Source organism: Pempheris klunzingeri, chromosome 9, assembly GCF_042242105.1.
Source record: "Pempheris klunzingeri isolate RE-2024b chromosome 9, fPemKlu1.hap1, whole genome shotgun sequence".
Taxonomy (NCBI): Eukaryota; Metazoa; Chordata; class Actinopteri; order Acropomatiformes; family Pempheridae; genus Pempheris; species Pempheris klunzingeri.
The window spans coordinates 13,508,083-13,532,849 of NC_092020.1; the positions used below are offsets into that span (position 1 = coordinate 13,508,083).

A 24,767-nucleotide genomic window follows, 5' to 3' on the forward strand; every position below is an offset into this window, starting at 1 on the left:
ATAATGTCTATGCAGCGAGCATTAATATCCTTTGTGGTCATCAGTCCCAGAAAGGTGTGATTATTTTGGCACATGAATCCTTGTATTGTGACAGAACCTGAGCGGTGATATCTGTCCCTAATCAGTTTGATCACTTCAGAACATTGGACAGCGACAGTAACTTTAACTGCCTCTTTCACGTCCTCTCTTTATCCCCACTTTATGTAGTCAGGTTTGTCTGTACATTTTTCACATTTCTGGCTGAATCGTTTCAAGCTTTTAGTCGGTATGTTGTTTTTGATGCGTTTACTCAAATTGTTTCATAATTTTACATACGACAGTATATAAATACAGCATTCCATAGTTAACCTGACTTAAAAAGTGACTGCAAACACATCAAACAGTAGCTTTGACGATATTCCGAATAGGTTTTTAAATATATTCTCATTACCACAGTATTTATAATCACTTGATTCAACTACAGATTTTTTTTAACTAATCCCCCTGAACAGTGATTGTTTTATGTTGTATTTCTGCAGTTTTATCATGTGAACTCTTAGGGCCGCTGTTGACCAGTGTGTCGATGGCTGACAGTAGTGTTATAGCAGCACCTCCCATCTAACATCCCCATGATAAAGAAAGAGCACGACGGGAAAGAACAGACACTCGACTCATGTCGAATATTTGAAAAGAGGACATCGACTTTTAAGACGTTTTCTGTCTTGTGTGGATTAAGCTGGTGCTAAATTAACGTTTGATACTGGGATCTATATCGGTTTTATCGGATTTGTATACACTGAATCACACGGAAACTATTCGGACAGAACAATGGATCGGCAAGTACTGCTGTTTATCTGTCTCCTCTCCGTCGACGCAGGGCTCGGGCAGGTCAGCTACAGTATTCCAGAGGAGATGGCCAAAGGATCCTTAGTGGGCAATATAGCACATGATTTAGGTATAGAAACCAAACGTTTGGCGTCTGGTAAAGCTCGAATCTATACCAGAGACAGTGGTGAGTACATCGGGCTGAACAGAGAGAGGGGAGTCCTCCTTGTTAAGGAGAGAATCGACAGAGAGGCGCTCTGCAGACAGACGACGCCGTGTGCTTTACATTTTCAGATCATTTTGGAGAATCCTATGGAATTTTACAGCGTTACTGTCCAGATCACAGATATCAATGATAATGCACCAACATTTGAAAAAAGTGAGATGAAATTCAAAATAAGTGAGTCAGCGGCAATCGGAGCAAAATTTGTGCTAGAAAGGGCTGTGGATCTTGATGTAGGAATTAACGACCTGAAAAGCTACGAATTAAAGCCAACAGATAATTTTGCCTTGAAGCTCCACAGTAACGCAGATGGGAATAAAAATGTTGAGATGGTGCTACAGAAGCCTTTAGACAGAGAGAAACAAGAGCAGATCTCTCTCGTGTTAACTGCTGTAGATGGAGGAGAGCCGCAGATGTCAGGAACAATGCTGATTGTCATCACAGTTTTAGACGCTAATGATAATGCCCCCGTTTTTACACAGCCCACATACAAGGCTACAGTTACTGAGAACTCACCTAAAGGCACAGTTGTTGCCACAGTTTCAGCTGCAGATGCAGATCAAGGCTCAAACGGTAAAATAACTTATTCAATCACAAACACGCTTGATGATGTCAGAAAAGTATTCGAAGTAAATAAGCAAAATGGTGAAGTAACTTTAATTGGAAATATTGACTTTGAGGAGTCTCGAAACTATCAAATAAATTTACTTGCTAGTGATGAGGGTGGACTAACAGATTCGTGCAAATTAATTGTTGACGTACAAGACATGAATGACAACAAGCCTGAAATCGACATAATGTCAAAATCAAACGTGATATCAGAGGATGCCAAAATGAATACGGTCGTTACAATGATAAACATCGATGACCAAGATTCAGCAGAAAACGGAAAGGTGCAATGTTTTATCAACGAAAATATACCATTCACTTTAAAATCATCAACAAATGATTTCTACAGTTTAGTGACAGACAGTGATTTAGACCGAGAGAGAGCCTCTGAGTATAACATCAGTGTGACCTGCTCTGATGAGGGAGTGCCCTCCCTCTCCAGCAGCGTCACTCTCACCTTACAGATCTCTGATGTGAATGACAACGAGCCTGTTTTTGAGAGGAGCTCATATGAGGCCTACATAGTAGAAAACAACACACCAGGCCTCTCTATATTCACAGTGAAAGCCAGAGACGCTGACTGGAAGCAGAACGCGCGTGTTTCTTACCTCCTGGAGGACTCATCTGTTAACGGAGTGCCAGTCTCCTCATATGTGTCCGTCAGTGCTGATAGTGGAGTCATCCATGCAGTGCGCTCTTTTGACTACGAGCAGATCAAAGACTTCCAGTTCCGCGTCAAGGCGCAGGATGGAGGCTCCCCTCCACTCAGTAGTAATGTGACCGTGAAAATACTGATCCAGGACCAGAACGACAACCCCCCTCAGGTTCTGTACCCAGTCCAGACTGGGGGCTCTCTGGTGGATGAGATGGTGCCTCGTTCAGCAGATGTGGGCTACCTGGTGACTAAAGTGGTGGCTGTGGATGTGGACTCTGGACAGAATGCCTGGCTCTCCTATAAAGTGCAGAAAGCCACAGACAGGGCGCTGTTTGAAGTGGGCTCACAGAACGGAGAAATCAGAACTATCCGCCAAGTGACTGATAAAGATGCTGTGAGACAAAGACTGACTGTGATAGTGGAGGACAACGGGCAGCCCTCTCGTTCAGCTACAGTCATTGTTAACGTGGCGGTGGCGGACAGCTTCCCTGAAGTGCTGTCGGAGTTCACTGACTTTACTCACGACAAGGAGTACAACGACAACCTGACTTTTTACTTAGTGTTGGCTCTGGCTGTAGTTTCCTTCCTCTTCATCACGTGTGTGGTGGTTATTATCTCAGTGAAAATCTACAGATGGAGACAGTCTCGCATCCTGTATCACTCCAACCTGCCTGTGATTCCATATTATCCACCACGTTACTCAGACACTTTGGGGACAGGGACTCTCCAACACGTGTACAACTACGAGGTGTGCAGGACGACTGACTCCAGAAAGAGTGACTGTAAGTTCGGCAGAGCTGGTAGTCAGAACGTGCTGATAATGGAGCCCAGTTCAACAGGGACGATGCAGCGGATACAGAGTGAGAAGAACATCCTGGATGAACCAGACTCTCCTCTAGAGGTTAGAATTTCCCCCTTTCCCTGTGTAAAAGCAACATGTTTAAATGTGTCTGTTCCGCTAACAAAAGAATTTCAGCACCTCGGACAGAGGCAGTACTATGAAACCCTCTTCGACGTTCTTTCTCTCCTGTTTCATGTCATACAGCTGCAGTTTGCTCTTCTTTGTGTGGATCATTCTGACTACGTGTTTTATTTAAGCTCAGTATCTTTTAATTATCTATTTTTGTTATGCATGCCATTTATTATGATCTAATATTTGGAAATAGGCGCCCCCTTTCTATGAATTTGAAAGATTGTTCTCCATCATACGACTAATGCGTATCCCCAAACGATTTCAAATGATGTTGGGTTTACTTCACTTGTAATTTCGCTTCTCCAACTCCATGGGCCGCTGTTGGTCAACATGTTGCAGATGTAGACAGGATTTGAAACGGAGCCTCCCATGTCATGTCGTTATTTCAGAGAATGAAAAAGGGAGAAAGCGCTGCTCAGGGAGAGATTCCGCCTTAGATGGACACATTGAGCTGATAGACTCTCCTTCAAACCTTGTGGATTATATCGATTCTTCATTATTGTTTTTCGCATGGATACCTTTTTCTTGTGAAACCGATTTCAGCACCTTTTGTGTTGCACCGTAAACTGCGGATAGAACAATGAGTCGGCAACTGTTGTTCATCTCCATCTTCTCGCTCGGTTCAGTTCTCGGCCATGTCAGCTACTCTATTCCGGAGGAAATGGCAAAGGGCTCTGTCGTGGGGAACATAGCACGGGACTTAGGTCTAGATGTGAAAAGACTTAAGTCAGGTAAAGCCCGCATATTTACGGGCGACAGCGCCGAATACATCGAGCTGAGTAGAGAAAGAGGACTCCTCCTCGTGAAAGAGAGAATCGACAGAGAGTCGCTCTGCAGACAGACGACGCCTTGTGCTTTACATTTGCAGATTATTCTAGAAAACCCAATGGAGCTCTTTCGAATAACAGTAGAGATCACCGACATCAACGACAACAGTCCTAGTTTTAAGAATAACGAGAAACGTTTTGAAATCAGCGAATCCGCAGTTACAGGGTCTAAATTTGTATTAGAAAGAGCAGTTGATGCAGACATTGGCCTGAATGGTTTGAAAAATTACAGCTTGAAACCTGCAGATAATTTCGTACTGAAATTACAGAATCATGCAGATGGTAACAAAAAGGTCGAAATGGTGTTAAACAAGCCTTTGGATCGAGAGAAAGAGGAGCAGATATCGTTGCTGTTAACAGCTGTGGATGGAGGGGAACCTCAGATGTCTGGTACAGTGAAGATTTATGTCACCGTGCTCGATGCTAATGACAATGCTCCTGTTTTTGTGCAGTCGGTCTACAAGGCAGCCATAGCGGAAAATTCCCAGAAAGGTACAACATTGACAACAGTGAGTGCTTCTGATGCAGATAAAGGAACAAACGGGGAGGTTTCTTATTCAGTGTCGACCACTATGGACAGTGTGTCAGACATATTTACAATAAATGAAAACGGTGAAGTAATACTAGTCGGTGAAGTTGACTTTGAAAAAGCCAAGTATTACGAAATTGATATTGAAGCTAAAGACAGTGGTGGTCTTTCTGATTCCAGTAAGATTATCGTTGACGTTATTGACACTAATGATAATAAGCCTGTAATCAGTATTCTTTCAAAGTCTGATTCAATCCCAGAAGACTCTCCCCAAAATACAGTTGTAGTCATGTGTAGTGTCCTTGACCCAGATTCAGGTAACAATGGGCAAGTGAACTGTAGAATAAATGGCAACATACCATTTGCCATTACGTCTTCAAATGATTTCTATAGTTTAGTAACAGACAGTGATTTAGACCGAGAGAGAGCCTCTGAGTATAACATCAGTGTGACCTGCTCTGATGAGGGAGTGCCCTCCCTCTCCAGCAGCGTCACTCTCACCTTACAGATCTCTGATGTGAATGACAACGAGCCTGTTTTTGAGAGGAGCTCATATGAGGCCTACATAGTAGAAAACAACACACCAGGCCTCTCTATATTCAAAGTGAAAGCCAGAGACGCTGACTGGAAGCAGAATGCGCGTGTTTCTTACCTCCTGGAGGACTCCTCTGTTAACGGAGTGCCAGTCTCCTCATATGTGTCCGTCAGTGCTGATAGTGGAGTCATCCATGCAGTGCGCTCTTTTGACTACGAGCAGATCAAAGACTTCCAGTTCCGCGTCAAGGCGCAGGATGGAGGCTCCCCTCCACTCAGTAGTAATGTGACAGTGAAAGTACTGATCCAGGACCAGAACGACAACCCCCCTCAGGTTCTGTACCCAGTCCAGACTGGAGGCTCTCTGGTGGATGAGATGGTGCCTCGTTCAGCAGATGTGGGCTACCTGGTGACTAAAGTGGTGGCTGTGGATGTGGACTCTGGACAGAATGCCTGGCTCTCCTATAAAGTGCAGAAAGCCACAGACAGGGCGCTGTTTGAAGTGGGCTCACAGAACGGAGAAATCAGAACTATCCGCCAAGTGACTGATAAAGATGCTGTGAGACAAAGACTGACTGTGATAGTGGAGGACAACGGGCAGCCCTCTCGTTCAGCTACAGTCATTGTTAACGTGGCGGTGGCGGACAGCTTCCCTGAAGTGCTGTCGGAGTTCACTGACTTTACTCACGACAAGGAGTACAACGACAACCTGACTTTTTACTTAGTGTTGGCTCTGGCTGTAGTTTCCTTCCTCTTCATCACGTGTGTGGTGGTTATTATCTCAGTGAAAATCTACAGATGGAGACAGTCTCGCATCCTGTATCACTCCAACCTGCCTGTGATTCCATATTATCCACCACGTTACTCAGACACTTTGGGGACAGGGACTCTCCAACACGTGTACAACTACGAGGTGTGCAGGACGACTGACTCCAGAAAGAGTGACAGTAAGTTCGGCAGAGCTGGTAGTCAGAACGTGCTGATAATGGAGCCCAGTTCAACAGGGACGATGCAGCGGATACAGAGTGAGAAGAGCATCCTGGATGAACCAGACTCTCCTCTAGAGGTTAGTCTCATGGAATGACGCAAAGTGCTTCATTACACATTTATTGACAGCACTTTTTTGTATCTATTTATTATATTGCTCACTAAACTTGGGGCTCGTGGAACTCTCAGAATCACAATATAATGCAGTTGTTTTCCTCTTAAACCAGTATTTCCATACTTACAACTTACCGTCCTCAATACTTTTTTATAATAATGCCTTTAATATCCATTACTTCACATTTGAATTCATAAAACTTAGACATAGTTCTCTGCAAAATTCAGCAACATTTAAGTTTTTTTTAACCTTAGCCATACAACACCAATCATTCTGTCTGGTAATCAATCATTTAGTAGGAATTTTAGAGCAAGAATTTCAAATTAAACATTATACAAAGACAAACTCAACAGTGAGGCAAAAATCTCCCTTGGCAGAACACACAGTCTGTTTCAGTGAGTATTTGAGTAGTCGGTTACAGAGGTGACAGTGCATACAGATGATCTGTCATGCTCACATACATCATTCACAAAGTCCATTCATTTATTATATATTTTCCCTACAGGCTTGCTGCCATACCCCTTTAATTATGTAATTCTATATTTGTCATCTATAATTTTCTTTACTGAAGGCGATTCTTTCTTCAAGGCTGCAGTTAACACTCAGTTTTCAACTGGTAACACTTTAGGAGTCGGTGTAGGATTTGAATACTGATGTTTCAAGCTGCTTAGCTTTTATAGATATGCAATGGCATGCAGCCAATGAAGATGAGCGGAAAGTACTGTCTTAAGTCACTTAGTTGATTGACACATGAGACACTTCCAACTATTTGTTTCAAGAATATGGGGCCACTAAAAGCAATACAGCATCTACTGGTGTCCTTATCCTCCACTTTAAGCATCATATGAGATTTGGATAAAGTCGATTATGTCAAAAATGTTTCATGCAGTCCAAGTTCCAGATTGTAATGGCACCGATGATTTCTAGACTATAAGTCGAGTCAAACTCAAAAATGTAAAACAAATGTCATTTGTCTTTTAGGGCACAAGATTTGTCTTTGAAGGACTTTTGATTCTGGCCATGTGTTAAAGTCACAGACTCAGTACATTGATGTATGAGCTGTTTCCGACGTTTACTTCAAGCTTTTAATATAATGTTTGATTACGACATACATCACACGTGTTTATTGATTTGAAAAATCTCTTTCCTATTGTATAAGTAACATACATTTTTGCAGAAAGGCCATCCTACTTTAGTCCTCTTTACAGCTGAAGCTTTCTCACATTTTTTGTAATTAAAACCACAGGTTCTGCCTATTGGTTAATATTATGGTGCATTCAGCACCTTTGTCATGGACAGCACTATCCAGGGAGGAACTTTGCAAAAAACAGTGTCACAGTTAAAGAAAAACGCTCAGTCACTCAAAAACAGATGCTTGCAATGTCAGTTTCCTGAAAATGTTTCCACCATGTCTTTTAATATACATTTGTTGGCATTTCATTCTATTACTGTGGAGTTTTATATTTTCTTTTCTTACAATCTCAATGTTATATTAATAGGAAATAGTTTTGTTTCTAAAGACTGTGTGGATTAGAAGATTTACAGTCAGTTAACTGATATGGCATTACACAGGAGTCCGTAATACTCCCCAGACAGTAGGTGTGGTTGTTCCCTGCTTTACTACTCCGTGTGTCAGTTGTCCTTACACTTGATTTCTCTCCTTTCACCAATTCTCAGTGTTGGTAGTATTATCCACCTCTTGCTGATCTCCTATTGGTCATCAGCAAAGACACACCCATGGCAGTAGATATATAGTTACCTTGTTGTGCTCTGGTCTTACTGTAGTCCACCTTGCTGTCCTGCTGTGCATATGTCTTAGTGAGGCTGAATAAGTAACTCCGCCTGACTTCCTGCTCAAACTCTATGCAAAGAACTACTTTTTTGACAGGATGAAGCTGTGGGAAGTAAACAAAATAGTTTTAACAAATTTAAATGTAAGTCACTTTGAATTACAGTTCAAGTCTGTGGAGAGTACATAGAAAATAGTTAAATGTCTATTGTAGTGTCAGTTTAAACTCATGACCCACAGGTGGATCTAAATCAAATGAAAATAGAGAGTAATATTTCAGTGCTACATATACGGTGATGAATCATCTAATGCTACACCTCTGTAGAAAACTAAAAGTTTGATAAGACTTTAAGTTACAAATATAAAGTCCCTGCTGTTATATACATTTTATGAGCTGCTGAAGGATAGTCTGTGGGATGTTTCTTCCTGGTGATCAGTTTACCATGTTAATTGCCAAAAAGCATATTATTTATAGATAATGTAAATAATTTATTGATGTTTGATGATACATTTTCCCCTAATTTCCTTGTGAGGGAAAAATTACTTCAGTAAACAATTTGATCACTGTCTTCAGTTAAAATTGGACTGTTAAGGTGAGGCTCAGGTTAGCAGTGATTGCCAAGATTTAGAATTTAACTGTTTATGGTCAACTCCACAAGACCCATTTATTCTTTGTTCTAACATTACTGTATTCTGTATTGAGGAAACTACATATTTGACACCTGAACCCACAGTGTATTTGTCATCTATATAATACATATTCATTGAGCAGTTATATGTAATTTAATTTCTTTAAAAGTAAGGCATTGCTTAGTCACTTTAATTTATTCATACTGAACCATGTACTGCACAGTGGGGTTTTCTGCAGTGCAGGTGTTTGGACTCTCAGGGCCGCTGTTGACCAATGTAGAGCCTATCCTCGTCGTTTGTTATATTTAAGAGAGAAAGACACTCACACACACACACACACACACACGCCATACTAACGTCGTTGCCGAAACGGAGAGACAACCGCGCTGCTATTCATTAATTGTGAGAAACACGAAGACAACCAGTCGTTCTCTGGATTAGTCTGGATTTTTCTCTGCAATAAAGGGACCTTAACGCTTTGGAGTATTTCTATACATCTACAGTATTTGTCGACGATAAAATGTCGAGCAGGACAATGAGACGGCAAGTACTGTTGTTTATCTCGATTTTTTCTCTCAGCTCAGCGTTCGGGCAGGTCACCTACTCGATTCCCGAGGAAATGTCCAAAGGCTCTCTAGTCGGTAACATAGCGCAGGATTTAGGGTTAGAGGTGAAAAGATTGAAGTCCGGTAAAGCTCGCATATATACAGGGGACAATGCAGAATACATCGAGCTGAATAAAGAAAGAGGAGTCCTGCTTGTGAAAGAGAGAATCGACAGGGAGGCGCTCTGTGGGCAGACAACACCTTGTGCTTTACATCTTCAAATTACACTGGAAGACCCGATTGAATTCTTTACAGTTACTGTCGAAATTAATGACATCAACGACAATGCACCCAGCTTCAAAAAGGACGAGATGAAATTTAGGATCAGTGAGTCGGCTGTGATTGGAGCTAAATTTGTACTAGAAAGAGCTATGGATCTAGACGTCGGTGTGAACGGATTGCAGAGTTATTCGCTAAAACCCACAGACAACTTTCATCTTAAACTCCAAAATCAGCAAGACGGGAGCAAAAAGGTGGAGATGGTTCTGCAAAAACATCTAGACAGAGAGGCGCAAGAGCACCTCTCTTTAACTCTCACAGCTACTGATGGTGGTGATCCTCAGCTGTCGGGAACAATGCGAGTAGAAATTTCAGTGCTAGACGCAAATGACAATGCCCCGGTATTTACGCAGGAAGTATATAAGGTTACTATAATGGAGACTTCTCCAAAGGGCACCGTGTTGTGTACCGTTAGTGCTGTAGATGCAGATCAAGGTTCAAATGGAAAAGTGTCATATTCAATAACAAACACGTTGGATGACGTCCCTGTTATGTTTCAACTCGACGAAGAACATGGTGTGGTGGTTTTATCTGGAAACCTGGATTATGAAAAGGCTCAGCACTACGAAATACACGTACAAGCTAGTGATGATGGAGGACTGACAGATTCATGCAAGATTATTGTAGAGGTGACTGATACTAATGACAACCATCCGGCCATTAATGTCATGTCTAAAACCAATTCAGTACCAGAAAATTCTAGGCCAGGGACTGTGGTAACTATTTTTAATGTTCAAGATCCTGACTCTGGAGATAATGGCAAAGTTTCATGTAATATCGAAGACCATATGCCATTTCTGATGAAAACAACATCGAAAAAATTCTTTAGCCTAGTGACAGACAGTGATTTAGACCGAGAGAGAGCCTCTGAGTATAACATCAGTGTGACCTGCTCTGATGAGGGAGTGCCCTCCCTCTCCAGCAGCGTCACTCTCACCTTACAGATCTCTGATGTGAATGACAACGAGCCTGTTTTTGAGAGGAGCTCATATGAGGCCTACATAGTAGAAAACAACACACCAGGCCTCTCTATATTCACAGTGAAAGCCAGAGACGCTGACTGGAAGCAGAACGCGCGTGTTTCTTACCTCCTGGAGGACTCCTCTGTTAACGGAGTGCCAGTCTCCTCATATGTGTCCGTCAGTGCTGATAGTGGAGTCATCCATGCAGTGCGCTCTTTTGACTACGAGCAGATCAAAGACTTCCAGTTCCGCGTCAAGGCGCAGGATGGAGGCTCCCCTCCACTCAGTAGTAATGTGACCGTGAAAGTACTGATCCAGGACCAGAACGACAACCCCCCTCAGGTTCTGTACCCAGTCCAGACTGGGGGCTCTCTGGTGGATGAGATGGTGCCTCGTTCAGCAGATGTGGGCTACCTGGTGACTAAAGTGGTGGCTGTGGATGTGGACTCTGGACAGAATGCCTGGCTCTCCTATAAAGTGCAGAAAGCCACAGACAGGGCGCTGTTTGAAGTGGGCTCACAGAACGGAGAAATCAGAACTATCCGCCAAGTGACTGATAAAGATGCTGTGAGACAAAGACTGACTGTGATAGTGGAGGACAACGGGCAGCCCTCTCGTTCAGCTACAGTCATTGTTAACGTGGCGGTGGCGGACAGCTTCCCTGAAGTGCTGTCGGAGTTCACTGACTTTACTCACGACAAGGAGTACAACGACAACCTGACTTTTTACTTAGTGTTGGCTCTGGCTGTAGTTTCCTTCCTCTTCATCACGTGTGTGGTGGTTATTATCTCAGTGAAAATCTACAGATGGAGACAGTCTCGCATCCTGTATCACTCCAACCTGCCCGTGATTCCATATTATCCACCACGTTACTCAGACACTTTGGGGACAGGGACTCTCCAACACGTGTACAACTACGAGGTGTGCAGGACGACTGACTCCAGAAAGAGTGACTGTAAGTTCGGCAGAGCTGGTAGTCAGAACGTGCTGATAATGGAGCCCAGTTCAACAGGGACGATGCAGCGGATACAGAGTGAGAAGAACATCCTGGATGAACCAGACTCTCCTCTAGAGGTTAGAAAACTGTAACTATCACAATGTTTCATGTTTATGCAAATCAAAGGAATGGCACTGGTGCTTTCATTTCATAAGAAGGATGCTTTTAGTAGCAGCCCGAAAAAAACAGATTTGAAAGTTTGAGAATTTGATATAACACTCAGGTTCAGAACTATGGACAGCGACACAATGTTTATGGGCATTATGTGTCCATTTTTGTTCTTGGTTTCATACCTTCTATTTATATGGACTTCATTCATAAATACTGCTTTGGTAATCACAACATGCAAATATATTATTGAACCACTTGAGTACAATGTCATCAAAGCATGCATTTTGGGAAACTTCAGTATTTTAAATCAATGGCCAACTTGTCTCTGGTTTTAGTTTGGCTTGATTATCAGTGTGACTTTGCATTGCACTGTTTCTCTTTTATATTACTTGCTGTAATTTGTGTTTTCAACTCAAAGGGTCGCTGTTGGCAAGCGTGTTGCGATTTAACTTGATGTTTTTTTTTTCTGTCTGTGTCCTGCCCCTTCGTGTCGATACGTTGGATATAATCAGAGAAAGACAGAATGCACAGTCGTCGTTCATAGGGAGCACAGCAAGGAACGATAGAACTGGATACATTGTTTTGCTTCTTCTACTTGGAGCGCTGATGATTTTTGTTTGTTATCTACCTTCGCTTTGACTGCATTGGGAATGCTTTTGTTTTAACCGTGCAGGGAAACGACCTCGGATAGAACAATGAGACGGCAAGTACTGTTGTTTCTCTCGGTCATATCTCTCAGCTACGTGTTCGGGCAGGTCAGCTATTCAATCCCCGAAGAAATGGCGAAAGGGTCTCTGGTTGGTAACATAGCGCATGATTTAGGTTTAGATCTTAAAAGGCTGAAATCAGGTAAAGCTCGCATCTACACAGGAGGCAGTGTAGAATACATCGGGCTGAATAAAGAAAGGGGAGTGCTCCTCATCCAAGAGAGGATAGACAGAGAGGCTCTATGTGGAGAGACGACGCCTTGTGCTTTGCATTTCCAGTTAATTTTGGAAAACCCAATGGAATTGTTCCGTGTAACAGTGGAAATAACCGACATAAACGACAACACCCCCACTTTTACAAACGCAGAAAAACGTTTTGACATTAGCGAGTCCGCTGCGACAGGATCGAAATTCGTATTAGAGAAGGCCATTGATTCTGATATTGGTATGAATGGCTTACAGCGATACTCACTTACTCCAACTGATAACTTTGTATTAAAACTAGAAAATCAGGCAGACGGAAGTAAAAAGGTAGAGATGATTCTACAGAAGCCTCTAGACCGAGAAAGACAGGCATCAATTTCACTCTTGTTAACAGCTGTAGATGGAGGGGAGCCGCTGATGTCTGGGACAATGCAGATATTTGTCAATGTATTAGATGTGAATGACAACGCGCCTACATTCGCCAAACCACTGTATAGAGCAAAAATACTGGAAAACTCTCCTAAAGGAACCAGTGTAACTACTGTTAGTGCATCTGATAAAGACATCGGCTCGAACGGATATGTATCGTATCTGATATCAACCAGTAAACGTCTTTTATCTGAAATGTTCAAGATTGATTCGAAAACGGGTGAAATGATCCTAATCGGTGAACTAGATTATGAAAAGGCGAAGATGTATCAAGTTGATATTGAAGTTGTCGACAGCGGAGGACTCTCTGATTCCACTAAAGTAATAGTTGATGTTATTGATATGAATGACAATAGTCCTCACATAAACATTGTTTCTAAATCAGACTCTATATTAGAGGACTCACCTCCGAACACAGTGATATCTATGTTAAGTGTAAATGATCCCGATTCAGAAAATAATGGAGAGGTAGAGTGTAATATAGACACTAACATTCCCTTCAAAATACAAACTACATTAAATGGATTTTATACGTTAGTTACAGAGATCGCTTTAGACAGAGAGATCGCTTCCCAATATAACATCAGTGTGACCTGCTCTGATGAGGGAGTGCCCTCCCTCTCCAGCAGCGTCACTCTCACCTTACAGATCTCTGATGTGAATGACAACGAGCCTGTTTTTGAGAGGAGCTCATATGAGGCCTACATAGTAGAAAACAACACACCAGGCCTCTCTATATTCACAGTGAAAGCCAGAGACGCTGACTGGAAGCAGAACGCGCGTGTTTCTTACCTCCTGGAGGACTCCTCTGTTAACGGAGTGCCAGTCTCCTCATATGTGTCCGTCAGTGCTGATAGTGGAGTCATCCATGCAGTGCGCTCTTTTGACTACGAGCAGATCAAAGACTTCCAGTTCCGCGTCAAGGCTCAGGATGGAGGCTCCCCTCCACTCAGTAGTAATGTGACCGTGAAAATACTGATCCAGGACCAGAACGACAACCCCCCTCAGGTTCTGTACCCAGTCCAGACTGGAGGCTCTCTGGTGGATGAGATGGTGCCTCGTTCAGCAGATGTGGGCTACCTGGTGACTAAAGTGGTGGCTGTGGATGTGGACTCTGGACAGAATGCCTGGCTCTCCTATAAAGTGCAGAAAGCCACAGACAGGGCGCTGTTTGAAGTGGGCTCACAGAACGGAGAAATCAGAACTATCCGCCAAGTGACTGATAAAGATGCTGTGAGACAAAGACTGACTGTGATAGTGGAGGACAACGGGCAGCCCTCTCGTTCAGCTACAGTCATTGTTAACGTGGCGGTGGCGGACAGCTTCCCTGAAGTGCTGTCGGAGTTCACTGACTTTACTCACGACAAGGAGTACAACGACAACCTGACTTTTTACTTAGTGTTGGCTCTGGCTGTAGTTTCCTTCCTCTTCATCACGTGTGTGGTGGTTATTATCTCAGTGAAAATCTACAGATGGAGACAGTCTCGCATCCTGTATCACTCCAACCTGCCTGTGATTCCATATTATCCACCACGTTACTCAGACACTTTGGGGACAGGGACTCTCCAACACGTGTACAACTACGAGGTGTGCAGGACGACTGACTCCAGAAAGAGTGACTGTAAGTTCGGCAGAGCTGGTAGTCAGAACGTGCTGATAATGGAGCCCAGTTCAACAGGGACGATGCAGCGGATACAGAGTGAGAAGAACATCCTGGATGAACCAGACTCTCCTCTAGAGGTTGGTTGATTGGGGTAGTTTCAGTTGTAGCATTTTTGCATGTTCTTCCTGATTTACAACTTCCTCGGTAGGTGCCATTCATCATGAGTCTATAGATAAGATAAACACACACTAAAGAAAAAATTACTTTTACTTTTTCCTTACTGTGTATTTATTTTATTGATGCTGCTGTAACGATACAGTTTCTCAGTCTGGGATGAATAAATGGTTAGGATCTATCTATCTATCTATCTATCTATCTTTCTGTCTGGCTAGTCTTCGATCAGCACCATGGACAGAGGCAGAGGTGGATTGACCCTTTTCTGTGATGACTTTAATGCTGTTGCCAGTGGCGAATGTGTTTGTGTTTGCAAGCGTGTATGTCTGTGAGGGTGCTGGCCAATATTTATTTGTAATTGTTACATAATACATGGATTGATAGCACAAAATATAATTTTTTGTGAGTAATAGTAGTTCATTAACCTACGTTTAATCGCTGTGATGCTGATGTCTCATAATCTGCTCTCACTAGTAGCCTACTTTAACATCTATCTATCTATCTATCTATCTATCTATGCAAACTTTTAAGTAACATCTCAGGGTTCACAAGTAGCTATTTGACTATTACATGTCGGTGGTACTAATTATTATCTGAAGTTAACTACTCATCCATATATCAAAATGAATTTATAGTATTTCCTATCCATGGTGCCTTAAAGGAATGTATGGTTACCTTTTTTAACCAAAGTATCAAGTAAGCCTTCTGTTATTCATGTTTTGCATATATCTATCGACTATTTGATTGGCTTTTCCTCCTAGTACATATCAAATTGTACTCTCTCGTGTGCAGTGTTTTTTCTCTTGGTGTTTTCTGTAGTACATACCTGTGTGCTCTTAGGGCCGCTGTTGGCCAGTGTGTCGATGGTTCACCGTAGATTCGAAGAGAAACCTCCCCCATCATGATGATATCAGAGAGAGAAAGACAGACACAGGATTACAACGTCGCCGTACACTTAACCGGTGACAGTAAAGAAGCCCTTTTGTTACCGATGCCGACGATTACGGATTAGCTCCTTATACTGGTTTTTCCTAAAAATCTAATGGACTACAATTATCCGGTCTTCGTGGAATATAATTTGTCCTATTAAATTTCACGAGGAAAATGTCGGACAGAACAATGAAAGGGCAAGTACTGTTGTTTTCCTTGGTCCTTCATCTCAGTTCAGTGCTCGGCCAAGTCAGCTACTCCATCCCTGAGGAAATGCCGAGTGGCTCTTTAGTCGGTAACATTGCTCAGGATTTGGGTTTAGATATAAAACGACTGAAAGCAGGTAAAGCCCGCGTGTATACAGGAGACAGTGCGGGATACATCGAGCTAAATAAAGAACGAGGAGTCCTCCTTATCAAAGACAGAATAGACAGAGAAGCCATTTGCAGGCAGACTACGCCTTGTGCTTTACATTTTCAGATCATTTTGGAGAACCCCATGGAGTTCTACAGTGTCACAGTCGAGATCACAGACATAAATGATAATCCTCCCACCTTTGAAAAGAATGAAGTCAGTTTTAAAATCAGCGAATCTGCTGTAATTGGTGCAAAATTTGTATTAGATCGAGCAATAGATCTTGACGTCGGTAAAAATGGTCTTCAAAAGTACGAGCTTAAACCTACCGATAATTTCGTACTGAAACGAGACAGTCAAGGTGATGGAACAGAAAAGGCTGAAATGGTTTTACAGAAGCCTCTCGACAGGGAAAAGGAAGAGTTGGTATCTTTAGTTTTGACAGCTTTTGATGGAGGAGACCCGCAGATGTCAGGAACAATTCGGATTTTCATCACAGTGTTAGATGCCAATGATAATGCGCCCGTTTTTACAGAGTCCACCTACAGAGCCACTGTTTATGAAAATGCACCAGAGGGGACGGTTGTAACAAGCGTTTCTGCGTCAGATGCAGATTATGGCACGAACGGTAGAATAAAATATTCAATTACAAACAGCTTAGATCAAGCCCATGAACTATTTCAGATAAACGAGGACAGCGGTGAAATTAGACTGACTGGAAATATTGATTATGAAAATGCACGGAGTTACCATATTAATATACGTGCAAGTGATGATGGTGGACTTACAGATTCATGTAAAGTCATAGTTGAGGTGGTGGATATGAACGACAATAAACCAACGATTAATATAATGTCAAAATCAAACATGATATCTGAACACTCTAAACTGAACACTGTTGTGGCAATGATGAACGTTCAAGACCCAGATTCAAATGAAAATGGTAAAGTTCACTGTTTTATAAACGATAACACACCTTTGACTATAAAGTCGACATCAAATAATTTCTATACTTTAGTGACAGACAGTGAATTAGACCGAGAGAGAGCCTCTGAGTATAACATCAGTGTGACCTGCTCTGATGAGGGAGTGCCCTCCCTCTCCAGCAGCGTCACTCTCACCTTACAGATCTCTGATGTAAATGACAACGAGCCTGTTTTTGAGAGGAGCTCATATGAGGCCTACATAGTAGAAAACAACACACCAGGCCTCTCTATATTCACAGTGAAAGCCAGAGACGCTGACTGGAAGCAGAACGCGCGTGTTTCTTACCTCCTGGAGGACTCCTCTGTTAACGGAGTGCCAGTCTCCTCATATGTGTCCGTCAGTGCTGATAGTGGAGTCATCCATGCAGTGCGCTCTTTTGACTACGAGCAGATCAAAGACTTCCAGTTCCGCGTCAAGGCGCAGGATGGAGGCTCCCCTCCACTCAGTAGTAATGTGACCGTGAAAGTACTGATCCAGGACCAGAACGACAACCCCCCTCAGGTTCTGTACCCAGTCCAGACTGGAGGCTCTCTGGTGGATGAGATGGTGCCTCGTTCAGCAGATGTGGGCTACCTGGTGACTAAAGTGGTGGCTGTGGATGTGGACTCTGGACAGAATGCGTGGCTCTCCTATAAAGTGCAGAAAGCCACAGACAGGGCGCTGTTTGAAGTGGGCTCACAGAACGGAGAAATCAGAACTATCCGCCAAGTGACTGATAAAGATGCTGTGAGACAAAGACTGACTGTGATAGTGGAGGACAACGGGCAGCCCTCTCGTTCAGCTACAGTCATTGTTAACGTGGCGGTGGCGGACAGCTTCCCTGAAGTGCTGTCGGAGTTCACTGACTTTACTCACGACAAGGAGTACAACGACAACCTGACTTTTTACTTAGTGTTGGCTCTGGCTGTAGTTTCCTTCCTCTTCATCACGTGTGTGGTGGTTATTATCTCAGTGAAAATCTACAGATGGAGACAGTCTCGCATCCTGTATCACTCCAACCTGCCTGTGATTCCATATTATCCACCACGTTACTCAGACACTTTGGGGACAGGGACTCTCCAACACGTGTACAACTACGAGGTGTGCAGGACGACTGACTCCAGAAAGAGTGACTGTAAGTTCGGCAGAGCTGGTAGTCAGAACGTGCTGATAATGGAGCCCAGTTCAACAGGGACGATGCAGCGGATACAGAGTGAGAAGAGCATCCTGGATGAACCAGACTCTCCTCTAGAGGTTAGAATGTCACGTTTACATTGAATACTTAAACCTTTTAAATTAAGACATCATCTTTTGCTCGGTAAATTATTTCCATGCTTTTTTTCTGCTACAAAAACCGTTATATCGTTTTTTTATGTGTCACAGAGCTACAATAGTCATATTAAGTCATCTGTGTAAAGTTGCAGGTTTTGCTGTTAATAGGTAATTTTTTCATCTATCCATTAGATTACCGGATGATACTATTAATTCCAATGTATTACTATGAAAACTTATCGGAGTAAATCTGTGGGCAAACAGTCATAAAATAAACTTAAACCAAGATGTTCCTGTGATTAGCCAAATATTACTACTATTTCAGCAGTAATAATGACTACAAACACAATAGTGATAATAAGAATAATACATGTTTGGGTTGTTTTTTTTCCATAATCAAATACATTTCCTCTTACCTCTTACCCCAACATTTGTTGTTTGGTGTTTTGAACAGAAAGGGCCGCTATTGGCCAGAGTGTGGCAGTCTTCGATAGGGCTGGCAACTGTACCTCCCCCTTAGATTGTGACATGGTAGACAATAAAACAGACCCCAACCGCTTATCCTCGTTTAAATGGAAACGTGCTCACGGACATGGAAAGCTTTTAGTTTTTTCTTGATAGTTGCCTTGACATTCGGTCGGACATTCGAGCAATATTCATTTGGATTACAGTTTTTTTAAGACGACACCGGAATATACCGACAAAACAATGAGACGGCAAGTACTGTTGTTCATCTTGGTCCTCTCTGTCACCTCAGTGTTGGGGCAGGTCAGCTACTCCATTCCTGAGGAAATGGAGAAAGGTTCGGCAGTCTGTAATTTAGCTCAGGATTTAGGTTTAGATTTTAAAAGGCTCAAATCGGGCAGAGCTCGTATTCATTCCGGAGACAGTACAGAACATATCGAGCTGAATAGAGAGAGGGGTGTCCTCCTCATCAAAGAGAGAATAGACAGAGAGACGCTGTGTGGGGAAACGACGCCCTGTGCTTTACATTTACAGATGATTTTAGAAAACCCGATGGAATTGTTTCGCATAACAATAGAAATCACAGACATAAACGACAATGCTCCGAGCTTTGCGTCGAGCGAGAAACGGATTGAGATCAGCGAGTCTGCAGTTATCGGGTCTAAATTTGTACTGGAGAAAGCCATCGATGCTGATATTGGCACAAATGGTCTCCAAAGCTATTCGCTCAATCCAACAAACAACTTTGCATTAAAACTAGAGAATCAAGCGGATGGGAGTAAAAAGGTAGAAATGGTTCTACAGAAGCCTCTGGATCGAGAGCACCAAGAGCAGATTTCTCTATTATTAACCGCGCTAGATGGCGGACAGCCGCGTATGTCAGGTACAATGCAGATAACTGTTAACGTGTTAGATGCAAACGACAATGCGCCGGTTTTCACGAAGGCCGTTTACAAAGCAACAATAACCGAGAATTCCCCGAGGGGCACCAGTGTTATAACTGTTAGTGCATCTGACAGAGATGGGGGTTCTAATGGAGAAATATCATACGCAATTTCAAATAGCAAGCGTCGATTATCCGACGTATTTCAGATCAATAGAAAAACAGGAGAGGTTACCTTGATCGGCGAAATAGATTATGAAAAAACCAAGCTATTCCAAATTGATATCGAGGCTATAGATAACGGAGGGCTCTCTGATTCCACTAAGATCTTAATTGATATCATTGATGTCAACGATAACAGTCCTCAGTTGAAAATCCTTTCTAAATCAGACAACATTTTAGAAGACTCTCCTCAGAATACAGTTGTTGCAATGCTAAGTGTAAATGACCCTGACTCTGAGAGGAATGGACAGGTGAAGTGTAATATCAACGATGACATTCCTTTTAAAATACAAAACACAATGAATGGATTCTATAGTTTAGTTACAGAGATCGCTTTAGACAGAGAGATCGCTTCCCAATATAACATCAGTGTGACCTGCTCTGATGAGGGAGTGCCCTCCCTCTCCAGCAGCGTCACTCTCACCTTACAGATCTCTGATGTGAATGACAACGAGCCTGTTTTTGAGAGGAGCTCATATGAGGCCTACATAGTAGAAAACAACACACCAGGCCTCTCTATATTCACAGTGAAAGCCAGAGACGCTGACTGGAAGCAGAACGCGCGTGTTTCTTACCTCCTGGAGGACTCCTCTGTTAACGGAGTGCCAGTCTCCTCATATGTGTCCGTCAGTGCTGATAGTGGAGTCATCCATGCAGTGCGCTCTTTTGACTACGAGCAGATCAAAGACTTCCAGTTCCGCGTCAAGGCGCAGGATGGAGGCTCCCCTCCACTCAGTAGTAATGTGACAGTGAAAGTACTGATCCAGGACCAGAACGACAACCCCCCTCAGGTTCTGTACCCAGTCCAGACTGGGGGCTCTCTGGTGGATGAGATGGTGCCTCGTTCAGCAGATGTGGGCTACCTGGTGACTAAAGTGGTGGCTGTGGATGTGGACTCTGGACAGAATGCCTGGCTCTCCTATAAAGTGCAGAAAGCCACAGACAGGGCGCTGTTTGAAGTGGGCTCACAGAACGGAGAAATCAGAACTATCCGCCAAGTGACTGATAAAGATGCTGTGAGACAAAGACTGACTGTGATAGTGGAGGACAACGGGCAGCCCTCTCGTTCAGCTACAGTCATTGTTAACGTGGCGGTGGCGGACAGCTTCCCTGAAGTGCTGTCGGAGTTCACTGACTTTACTCACGACAAGGAGTACAACGACAACCTGACTTTTTACTTAGTGTTGGCTCTGGCTGTAGTTTCCTTCCTCTTCATCACGTGTGTGGTGGTTATTATCTCAGTGAAAATCTACAGATGGAGACAGTCTCGCATCCTGTATCACTCCAACCTGCCTGTGATTCCATATTATCCACCACGTTACTCAGACACTTTGGGGACAGGGACTCTCCAACACGTGTACAACTACGAGGTGTGCAGGACGACTGACTCCAGAAAGAGTGACTGTAAGTTCGGCAGAGCTGGTAGTCAGAACGTGCTGATAATGGAGCCCAGTTCAACAGGGACGATGCAGCGGATACAGAGTGAGAAGAGCATCCTGGATGAACCAGACTCTCCTCTAGAGGTTAGAATCTTACATTTCTGATTGTCAAACTTGTACTTAATTTCCCTTTTCGCTGTTGTAATTCAAAACCAATACAGTTTCAGTACCAAGGACAGCGAAAGAACAGTCTCGTTGTTTTTTTTTTTACTGTAATTCATCTTCACTTAAACGCTATTTTCTTCTTCTTGGACTGCAGATGAATACCTTTGTATTGGGCTAATTACTGATGTCATTTCCTCAGGTAAATGTCGTGCTCTTTAGTATAACATTGCCAGTAAAACCGTACCAATAGTGTTTGCTGGGTGGTGGTTTAACCACAGAAGTAAGAGGTAACATTATTTCCTTTACTTTAACTCATGTAGTTTCGTGTTGTGAACTCAGTGGGCCGCTGTTGACCAGCGTCTTGTCGTTTAAATTATATTAGTATATTAGGACATCCCCTGTGCTCTCACAAGGGAGAAGGACTCCGAATCATAACGCACAGTCGACGGTGTATGAAACACCATACACGGAATATCAAATGGGATTATTTTTATCATCAGTGCTTGATTCAATAGCCCCTTCTGCATTTTGATTTGCATCGTTATCGTCGATTTCAAACGGGGGGAGACCACGTTAGTTTGGTTCGACGGATTTGCCTGACAGAACAATGAGACGGCAAGTACTGTTGTTTTTCTCGGTCCTCTGTCTCGGTTCCGTGCTCGGCCAGGTCAGTTACTCCGTTCCCGAGGAAATGGCCAAAGGCTCCCTGGTCGGTAATATAGCTCAGGATTTAGGTTTGGATGTTAAACGACTACAAGCGGGCAAAGCTCGCATCCACACAGGGGACAGTGCAGAACACATTCAGCTTAACAAGGAAAAAGGACTCCTCATTATCAAAGAGAAAATAGACCGCGAAGCTCTCTGTGGCCAGACAACGCCTTGTGCGTTACATTTTCAGATTGCCTTAGAAAACCCTATTGAAATATTCCCGATCACTGTCGAAATCACTGATATTAATGACAATGCTCCCATATTCCAAAAGCAAGAGAGACGGTTTGAAATAAGCGAGTCTGCGGTCATCGGCTCAAAGTTCATGTTAGAGAAAGCAATAGACCCTGATATCGGACTGAATGGCCTTCAGAGCTATACACTGAAGCCCAATGATAATTTTATGCTGAAATTACACAGTCAGTCTGATGGTGGTAAAAAGGTCGAAATGATTTTGCAGAAGCCTCTTGATAGAGAGAAGCAGGAGTTTGCATCATTGTTGTTGACGGCTGTAGACGGAGGAGAACCGCAGAGATCTGGGACTATGCTGATTCATGTTACTGTATTAGACGTTAATGATAACGCTCCTGTTTTTACGCAAAACATTTACAAAGCTAATGTGAAAGAAAACTCCCTCATGGGAACACTCATTACAACAGTGAGTGCCTCCGATGCAGACAAAGGCTCGAATGGAGAGGTTAGTTACGTAATTGGAAATAGCATGGGGAGCATTTCAAAATTATTCCACGTTACTGAAGATGGCCAACTCATATTAAACGGGCCAATTGATTTTGAAAAAGCCAGAAAGTATGAGATTGACATAGAGGCAGTTGACCGAGGAGGTTTATCTGATTCGAGCAAAGTGGTCATTGATGTAGGTGACATTAATGATAATACTCCCGTTATTAATATGATTTCATCATCAAATTCAATTGCAGAAGATTCGCGTTCCGACACTGTGGTAGCTGTAATGAGCGTAAATGATCCTGATTCTGAAGAGAACGGGAAAGTCCGGTGTGCAATTAATAAAAATATACCATTTACAATTGCACCTACGTCCAGTAATTTCTATAGCATCTTAACAGACAGTGATTTAGACCGAGAGACAGCCTCTGAGTATAACATCAGTGTGACCTGCTCTGATGAGGGAGTGCCCTCCCTCTCCAGCAGCGTCACTCTCACTTTACAGATCTCTGATGTGAATGACAACGAGCCTGTTTTTGAGAGGAGCTCATATGAGGCCTACATAGTAGAAAACAACACACCAGGCCTCTCTATATTCACAGTGAAAGCCAGAGACGCTGACTGGAAGCAGAACGCGCGTGTTTCTTACCTCCTGGAGGACTCCTCTGTTAACGGAGTGCCAGTCTCCTCATATGTGTCCGTCAGTGCTGATAGTGGAGTCATCCATGCAGTGCGCTCTTTTGACTACGAGCAGATCAAAGACTTCCAGTTCCGCGTCAAGGCGCAGGATGGAGGCTCCCCTCCACTCAGTAGTAATGTGACCGTGAAAATACTGATCCAGGACCAGAACGACAACCCCCCTCAGGTTCTGTACCCAGTCCAGACTGGAGGCTCTCTGGTGGATGAGATGGTGCCTCGTTCAGCAGATGTGGGCTACCTGGTGACTAAAGTGGTGGCTGTGGATGTGGACTCTGGACAGAATGCGTGGCTCTCCTATAAAGTGCAGAAAGCCACAGACAGGGCGCTGTTTGAAGTGGGCTCACAGAACGGAGAAATCAGAACTATCCGCCAAGTGACTGATAAAGATGCTGTGAGACAAAGACTGACTGTGATAGTGGAGGACAACGGGCAGCCCTCTCGTTCAGCTACAGTCATTGTTAACGTGGCGGTGGCGGACAGCTTCCCTGAAGTGCTGTCGGAGTTCACTGACTTTACTCACGACAAGGAGTACAACGACAACCTGACTTTTTACTTAGTGTTGGCTCTGGCTGTAGTTTCCTTCCTCTTCATCACGTGTGTGGTGGTTATTATCTCAGTGAAAATCTACAGATGGAGACAGTCTCGCATCCTGTATCACTCCAACCTGCCTGTGATTCCATATTATCCACCACGTTACTCAGACACTTTGGGGACAGGGACTCTCCAACACGTGTACAACTACGAGGTGTGCAGGACGACTGACTCCAGAAAGAGTGACTGTAAGTTCGGCAGAGCTGGTAGTCAGAACGTGCTGATAATGGAGCCCAGTTCAACAGGGACGATGCAGCGGATACAGAGTGAGAAGAACATCCTGGATGAACCAGACTCTCCTCTAGAGGTTGGTCATATGAGGTTATTTTCTGTTTTAAATCGTTGTACTCATTATGAGACTAATAAGTCTGTTGCAACATTTCAGCACCTTGGAAAGTGACAATGAAAGCACAGTTCCGCATTGTGTCACATTTGGGGGCTCTGTCTCAGCATGCTTTTTCCCTGTCCTTAGTAGACAGAGTAGACAATCTAATATCCACTAATATCAATTAAATTTCACATAACTGAAATCCCCATAAGATCATTTTATTTTTATTATTATTTATTCTGGTAAGTTGCAGGCTATCTGTAATTTAAAATCCTTTCTCTAAATGTGGTATTTGAATTTGCATGGGATCCTTGTTTTCTTATGTACTTTCACAATTTGAACTCATCGGGCCGCTGTTGCCCAATATGTGGCAGT

General features: G+C 43.2%; 4 protein-coding genes across 4 annotated transcripts in view; all 4 read left to right on the plus strand.

Annotated features, from left to right (window-relative positions):
- LOC139206758 (protocadherin gamma-C5-like) overlaps positions 1-24,767 on the plus strand; it is a 110,369-nt gene that overhangs the window by 17,137 nt on the left and 68,465 nt on the right. The window lies entirely within an intron of this gene.
- LOC139207555 (protocadherin gamma-A7-like) lies at positions 808-3,701 on the plus strand. The gene is made up of 3 exons (XM_070837292.1): positions 808-1,136; positions 2,424-3,192; positions 3,654-3,701. The coding sequence occupies exons 1-3, from the start codon at positions 808-810 to the stop codon at positions 3,699-3,701; spliced, it is 1,146 nt and encodes a 381-aa protein (XP_070693393.1).
- LOC139207556 (protocadherin beta-16-like) lies at positions 3,845-6,238 on the plus strand. Its single transcript, XM_070837294.1, has 2 exons — positions 3,845-4,163; positions 5,445-6,238. Exons 1-2 carry the CDS (start codon positions 3,845-3,847, stop codon positions 6,236-6,238), a joined length of 1,113 nt encoding a protein of 370 aa, XP_070693395.1.
- LOC139207557 (protocadherin beta-16-like) lies at positions 18,977-24,548 on the plus strand. Its single transcript, XM_070837295.1, has 4 exons — positions 18,977-21,361; positions 22,050-22,318; positions 23,603-24,371; positions 24,540-24,548. Exons 1-4 carry the CDS (start codon positions 18,977-18,979, stop codon positions 24,546-24,548), a joined length of 3,432 nt encoding a protein of 1,143 aa, XP_070693396.1.

Bases quoted from the DNA above. Each gene is read 5' to 3' on its own strand.
- LOC139207556 (XM_070837294.1), top strand. From the start codon at position 3,845: ATGAGTCGGCAACTGTTGTTCATCTCCATCTTCTCGCTCGGTTCAGTT. The intron at 4,164-5,444 runs GAATAACAGTAG...GTAGTAATGTGA, and splicing joins AAACCCAATGGAGCTCTTTC to CAGTGAAAGTACTGATCCAG.
- LOC139207557 (XM_070837295.1), top strand. From the start codon at position 18,977: ATGAGACGGCAAGTACTGTTGTTCATCTTGGTCCTCTCTGTCACCTCA. The intron at 21,362-22,049 runs GTTAGAATCTTA...GTGCTCGGCCAG, and splicing joins AACCAGACTCTCCTCTAGAG to GTCAGTTACTCCGTTCCCGA. The intron at 22,319-23,602 runs TGTCGAAATCAC...TGTGACCGTGAA, and splicing joins ATTGAAATATTCCCGATCAC to AATACTGATCCAGGACCAGA.
- LOC139207555 (XM_070837292.1), top strand. From the start codon at position 808: ATGGATCGGCAAGTACTGCTGTTTATCTGTCTCCTCTCCGTCGACGCA. The intron at 1,137-2,423 runs TGTCCAGATCAC...TGTGACCGTGAA, and splicing joins ATGGAATTTTACAGCGTTAC to AATACTGATCCAGGACCAGA. The intron at 3,193-3,653 runs GTTAGAATTTCC...TCGTTATTTCAG, and splicing joins AACCAGACTCTCCTCTAGAG to AGAATGAAAAAGGGAGAAAG.